The sequence below is a fragment of the Phocoena sinus genome, chromosome 11 (genome assembly GCF_008692025.1).
Source record: "Phocoena sinus isolate mPhoSin1 chromosome 11, mPhoSin1.pri, whole genome shotgun sequence".
Lineage (NCBI taxonomy): Eukaryota > Metazoa > Chordata > Mammalia > Artiodactyla > Phocoenidae > Phocoena > Phocoena sinus.
Genome location: NC_045773.1, coordinates 63,349,651 through 63,356,612, shown reverse-complemented (window position 1 = coordinate 63,356,612; position 6,962 = coordinate 63,349,651). Strand labels below are relative to the sequence as shown.

The window sequence follows — 6,962 nt, the reverse complement described above, 5'->3', positions numbered from 1 at the left end:
TTCCAAGTTGAAAATCATTTATTCAATCACTTTTGACACATTGCCTTCAGATATTTGGTTAGACTTCTCTTTACCAGGATAGCCAGTTAACTTTATATATATATTTTACTTTAGACTAAATTCTGCCAATGCCTCCCAATTAGAAGCCAAAAGTAAGGGTGATGCAGTCCACACAGGTCAACCTCCAGGCTGAGACACGGGCGTAGGGGACATGGAGGGACTCATGGAGGTTACCCAGCACCCTCTGCCCTCCCCAGAAAGGTCCACTGGAACTCCTTATGGCTCTTTTTCACTCTAAACATCTCTAACAGTTATACAGTTTTCCTCACATAATGAAATAAAGTAATATTTTAAAACATGATTTAAAGATTTAAAAGATTTTTTCTACTGTGTAGCCAGTGTTTCCCTTTTAAAGTTTCTTAGTAAAAAAAAAATTTTTTTTTTTTTTTTTTTTTTTTTTGCGGTACGCGGGCCTCTCACTGCTGTGGCCTCTCCCGTTGTGGAGCACAGGCTCCGGACGCGCAGGCTCAGCGGCCATGGCTCACGGGCCCAGCCGCTCCGCGGCATGTGGGATCTTCACGGACCGGGGCACGAACCCCTGTTCTCTGCATCGGCAGGCGGACTTTCAACCACCGCGCCACCAGGGAAGCCCTTTCCTTTTTTTTTGTCCATGCCATGTGGTTTGCAGGATCTTAGTTCCCTGACCAGGGATTGAACCTATGTCCCCTGAAGTGGAAGCATAGAGTCCTAACCACTGGACAGCCAAGGAATCCCCAAATTTATTTAATTTTTTGACTCCAAATTGGTCCACAGAAACGTATAGGACGAGTAGGAGTCCCTACACCATGGATTAAGATAGAGGATTTGTTTGAGCTCGGCTATGCGGTGCTCTGATGGCCTTTCCTCTCCCTTCACAGGATACCTTCTTGGAGGATGTAGAAACAGTTAATCTAAGCCCCTTCCATCCCTTTGACTTCCTGTGGACCAAGCCTCCCTGGTGCTTGTGGGCCCAATGAATTCTTCCATCTTCTCACCCAGGCTCTTTCCTCTACTTCTTTCCCCAGCAACAGCTACATTTAACTCAGAGAATTTCTCTGATTGGCTGAATACGGCAGGGGACTCCCTCATCCTAGAATCTGTTTCTTCCTCTTTACCTTCCCCGTCTTCCTTTACCCTCCACACCGACTGGGACTTATTTGGTTAAAGCACCAGGGGACAATGGTCCTCAGTGGGGGGCTGGTCCTGGGACTCCACACCCTGATGACCCTCCTGAGCCCGCAGGAAGCTGGGGCCATCAAGGGTGAGTGCAGAGGGTGCTGGGTGAGGAGAGGAGATTAAGGGCGTGGGGTTACACGCCAGATGGTACAGAGAGTGAACAGTTCCTTTCCTCTGGTTTATGGGCAACTTCTGTTACCCGCATCCCTCTCACCTCTATCAGGTCTGTCCCGGACCTAAAATACAGGTGCAGCTCAGCCCAGCGTCACATTCAGGTGCCTCCTCATTCCTCCCCCCTCTCTGAGACCCAAACCTCCGTCCTACTGCTGCCCAGCATCCTGATTTCTGTACCGCTTGCTGGCTTCGGGCGAGCCCATTTTCTATTGCTGTATTTATCACCAGGTCAATAGGTAGCTGTTTATCTGTCTTTATCCTGCTCTAGACTTGAGTTCCTTGTGTGCGGGGTCCACAGCTGGTTTGTCTGTATTTCCTTGGGGCCTGCTATCGTGCTGGGCACACGGTGGTTTCTCACGATCATTGCACAAATAATTTCATAGAATTATAAAGGCATCTTGTCAACGAACACCTAACTCCCAATTTCTAGAAAACTGAGCCTCAGTCATGGGAAGACACACATTTGATCCTAATGCTCTGAGACAGAAGAGTTGTGACACGAACCCTGAACTTCTGACTCCTTTTCCACTGCTCTTTGCAATACCTTGGGCTGCCTTTTTCTATCCCTTCAGTCTCTGGTCACAAATCTTAATTCTTACTCCTGCCCGCTGTCACCTGTTTTCCCTCACATCCTCTTGCACTGCATCTCTGTGCCCAAAGCTCGATGGAGGCTCTTAACCTTAATTATTTTCTCCTCATCCCACCCCTACTCACCTCGCATCTCACACACAGGACCTGGTAGCACAGCTGGGGCAGACCAGCAGAGCCAAGATTTAACTCTGGGGATCCCAAGCCTGACTTTAGGCAACCTGTCTTCTTCCCAACCCGGTATGCCAGGCTGCACCCGTGACTGTGCTGGCCAGTGTGCAGGGGATGTGCCCATGCCCTCCATCCTCTCCCTTCCGTCCCTTGGCAACCCTTCTACTCTCCAAGGACCAGCTCAGCGTCAGAACGGGACTCTGCCCCCACACAGAACCAAGGATGGGGCACAGCTCAGAGACTCAATACATCACATCTGATGGATGAGATTGATACCTTTTCTTTTCTGCCCCGACCCTGAACTCACCCAATACAGCTGACCACATGGGCTCCTACGGACCAGCCTTCTACCAGTCCTATGATGGCTCGGGTCAGTTCACCCATGATTTCGATGGAGAGCAGCTGTTCTCTGTGGACCTGAAGAAGAGGGAGGCTGTGTGGCGTCTGCCTGAATTTGGCAACTTCGCCTACTTTGACCCGCAGAATGGGCTAGCCAGTATCACGATGGTCAAAGCGCATCTGGACGTCTTGGTGGAGCGCTCGAACCGTACCAGAGCCGCCAACGGTACCGGGCCTTTCCTCTGTGCCCCCCTCCACTAAGCCCCTGGCAGGCAGGGGAGGCCCAGAGAAGCCTCCTCTCCCCCTCACAGGCCTCTGTTGACTCCTGGGCACCACTCTCGGAATCTGAGACTGTTGTGCTCAGGCCCTCTCCTTCCCAGGAGGTGCTAGATCTTCTCAGATTCCTTCAGCAACCTCTTCCTCTTGAGAAATGACCCCTCCCGCTGTACTTCCCATCAGGGACCTGGCAGATACAGGACCCCCGGGGGCCCCCTCTGCCCTCCACAATCTCTCATCCCTCTGTCCCCCTGCTTCTGTCCTGGTGTCACCATCCCAGACCATTCCCTGCTCTCAGAAAGCTAATAGGAGGAAACACCCTTCAATCCCAGCCCTGATAAGGCCCAGCTGGAGGGCTGAGCCTGTGGGATTCAGGGCCTGGTTCCTCCTAGTGCCCCCAAGAGTGACTGTGCTGCCCAAGTCTCACGTGGAGCTGGGCCAGCCCAACGTCCTCATCTGCGTCGTGGAGAACATCTTCCCCCCTGTCATCAATATCACCTGGCTGCGCAACGGTCAGACCATCACCGAGGGGGTGGCCCAGACCAGCTTCTATGCCCAGCCCAACCATCTGTTCCGGAAGTTCCACTACTTGCCCTTCGTGCCCTCGGTGGATGACTTCTATGACTGCAAGGTGGAGCACTGGGGCCTGGACCAGCCGCTCTTTAAGCACTGGGGTACGAAGCCCCCTCCCCGGGCCCCCCTTCTCACACCCATGTGTCCTTCACTCTGGAATCCCTTTGCCCGACCCCCTGACCCTCTCTTTCTCTCCCAGAGCCCCAGGTGCCTACCCTGCTGCCTGACACCACAGAGACCCTGGTCTTCACCCTCGGCCTGGCCCTTGGCCTGGCCGGCTTCCTCGTGGGCGTCACCCTCATCATCACAGGCACATGTCTGTCCAGCAGCCCCAGGTGCGCAGGACCCGGGAGTCTGGTGGGGAGAAAAGCAGATGACTCTGCACGGGACTAGGGTGGAGGATGAGAGATTCTGTGGGGAGGGGTGGGGTCAGGGACGAGTGGTAGGCAGGGAATAGAAGAGAAGAGGTGAGGCGAGGGTGTCCGGTTTGGGGTAGGTGGGCAGAGATGGGATCCCAGAAGTGTGAGCTGGGACAACATTGGTCATATGGTTTTTGCTACTTTAGGTAATGGCCCTTCTGAGAGAAACAGGTAGGGGAGACACCCTACGGCTTCCTGGCAAGTGTCTGACAGCCCTTGAATGCTCAGTGTCAGAGTCTACCACGTTCATCCCCACTGTGCTGACTTTGAATGGGATCAACCTCTGTCCTACAGGTCTCCTCCTTTTTGGCTCCTGTACTCATGGCAGGGACTTGTGGGGCACCAAGGAGTTCCCTTTCCCACCCCCAAAACACACACACACACACACACACACACACACACACACACACACACACACACACTTTCTTGCTCTACCCAAAGCCCTGGCTAGCAGCAGTAAAATTTTAAACAGTGTTTGCACCGTCTTCATGTTACCAGGTCTTGGCCAATTCTTTCAGGGTGTAAGGGGCGCTGGGATCTGGAAGTGGGGACTTCTGGGGATGACTACTGAGCATGACCACCTGCTACTGGGGATTGACAATCATTCCCGGGCCAGTCTAGCTACGTCTTGCTCCATCTGACGCATCAGTTTGGGTCCCCTTGTGTGTCACGTGTGAACGGACTGTATCACATGGACATCATGAAATCAACATCCTGAATTCGGATTTGCCCCAAAAGGGATGCAGAGTATCCTGTTCATTGCAACTCCCCGCAACCAATGACAGTTCTACAGGGCACCAGGAGAGGAAACGTTCATGGAAATTTCAGTCTTGTCCAGATTTACTCTGTCATGAAGAGGCCATTGGTATCCAGCCATGATCTACAATGTCATCTCCTTTTTCTACATTCCCTAGAGTCCCAAGCATGACAAAGAGGCCCAAGGCTTGGGTAGGATGGCCATATCTTCTGCCTGGGGTCAATCATATCAGGTAGGAGGGTAGCAGTGTAGATCATCAAGGTATCTGGTAAGAGGAAGGTCTAGGAGAGATCCACCTGAATGCTCTCTAAATCTGTGGCCTGGAAGGTTTTAGTTTACTGTGAACAAAATTTAAAATGCACACAAAGTGGTAACTAACTATACAAAGTAGTTTATGTCAAGTACCAAGTGAGTGGTACAGATGGATGGTTTTCAAACTGGAATACAGAGAAGAGTCACTTGAGAGCCTTTTAAAAAGTACAGGCTTCTCCCAGATCTACTGAATTAGAATCTCGGGGCTGGGGAGAGTGGTGACAGGTAGTCTGTAATATTTTAACATGCTCTAGATGGTGCCGATGAAGCCATCCTGGATCCAGGCTGTGGTCTGGGAACAGGGACCCATGGACATAGTCTGGTGCTATTGGAGGTCAGGAAGAGGGGATCCCTGAGGTCTGAGTAGTCCGGGAGGGCTTTCTGGAAAACCTGGTTTTTTTAGGGCATGGAAGTTGAGGAAGGGACTTCCCAGTGGTTAAAACTCTGTGCTTCTAATGCGGGGGCACAGGTTCGATCCCCGGTCAGGGAGCATGCTGTTCCACACAGCCAAAAAAAAAAAAAAAGTTGAGCAAGATACAGGTGAGTAGGGGCAAGACGGGGGTTGGAACTGGGAGCATTTGGTCCCGGAAAAGAGAGAAACCAAGAGATTATGGGGACTCTGTGGATTTCCCAAGAGAGAATAAATGGGGGGAAATCGATGGCCAGAAGAGGACTCGGATGGAAGTGGGAGAAGATTATTCTAATCCAGGTTTTTGCTTGCCAGTCACAGAAACGCTATTAAAATGGTTATAGACAAAAGGAGAGGGTGTTTACAGTAAAGACACAGGAGTGGTATTCAGAACCCAAGGGTGGGTTTGAGCCAGGCCCTGCAAGGAACAGAACTCAGAGTGGAAGAGCCAGCAGAACGCAGAGCAGTCCGTCTTGCTCTCTCTCTCTGGACCATATGGTCCCTGTTTTCTAGATCCCTCGATACATCAGCCATATTCTCTCCCTATGGACTGACTGTCCTTTTCAGCTGACATGTCAACCCTATAGGTCCTGTGTTTTTATGTCACCTCAGCTCTAGCCGCCCACAGAGACTGTGACTCCCAGTCACAATTTTAAATCATTGAAGAAACAAACGACTGCCCAAACTTGGGGAAAGTATCCACCCCAGCCCAATGTACTGTGACCAGGGGACCAAGATCCCATAGTACAAACATGGTGGTGGCTGGCACCCACCTCTGGGGTGAGGAGTCGGGTCGTTCTCAGAGAAAGATCTCAGAAGACACCGCAAGAGATGTCTGTCCCCATAGTGCCCTGATCTCTGCTGATCTTTTACTTAAAACTTAACTTGATGCATCCTTGGAAACGTGTTTCTCTCATCTCTGTCCTAATGTTTAATAAAGTCATAAAAGTGTCCTGTCTTGAACAGACTGGTGGTTGCCAAGGCGAGGCTGTTGGGGAAGGGATGGAGTGGGAGTTTGGGGTTAGCAGATGTAAACTCTTATATATAGAATAGGTAAACAACAAGGTCCTACTGTAGAGCACAGAGAACTATATTCAATATCCTATGATAAACCATAATGGAAAAGAATATTAACAAAAAGAATGTATATATATGTACAGCTGAATCACTTTGCTGTACAGCAGTAATTAGCACAACATTATTAATTAACTATACTTCAGAAAAAAAAAAAGTGTCCTCTTTTGACCAGAAGTGTGCTTTTTTTCACTATGCATATATTACCCAGAAATCACTGGAAACAATTTGGAAGGAATATGGAGCTATTCCAAAACTTTTAGGTTTATGTATCTGCCTTCACACTCACATTTTTTCCCCTTCTAGTCTCAAAGTAAATTATCTCTCATTAAAAAAAAAATTGTCCTGCATTCCTTTTTTAAAATAAATTTATTTATTTTTAACTTATTTTTAATTTTTAGCTGCGCTGGGTCTTCACTGCTGTGTGCGGGCTTTCTCCAGTTGCAGCGAGCGGGGGTTACTCTTCGTTGTGGTGCACAGGCTTACCGCGGTGGCTTCTCTTGCTGCGAGCACAGCCTCTAGGTGCGCAGGCTTCAGTAGTTGTGGTACACGGGCTTCGGTTGTTGTGGCTCGCGGGCTCTAGAGCGCAGGCTCAGTATTTGTGGTGCACAGGCTTAGCTGCTCCACGGCATGTGGGATCTTCCCAGACCAGGGA

General features: G+C 50.2%; 1 protein-coding gene across 1 annotated transcript; it reads left to right on the top strand.

Annotated features, from left to right (window-relative positions):
- The first annotated feature begins 1,168 nt into the window (after positions 1 to 1,168).
- On the top strand, positions 1,169 to 6,211 carry LOC116762836 (HLA class II histocompatibility antigen, DO alpha chain-like). The gene is made up of 5 exons (XM_032650302.1): positions 1,169 to 1,300; positions 2,465 to 2,713; positions 3,156 to 3,437; positions 3,536 to 3,671; positions 3,902 to 6,211. Exons 1-5 carry the CDS (start codon positions 1,219 to 1,221, stop codon positions 3,903 to 3,905), a joined length of 753 nt encoding a protein of 250 aa, XP_032506193.1. The 5' UTR covers positions 1,169 to 1,218; the 3' UTR covers positions 3,906 to 6,211.
- The last annotated feature ends 751 nt before the right edge of the window (positions 6,212 to 6,962 follow it).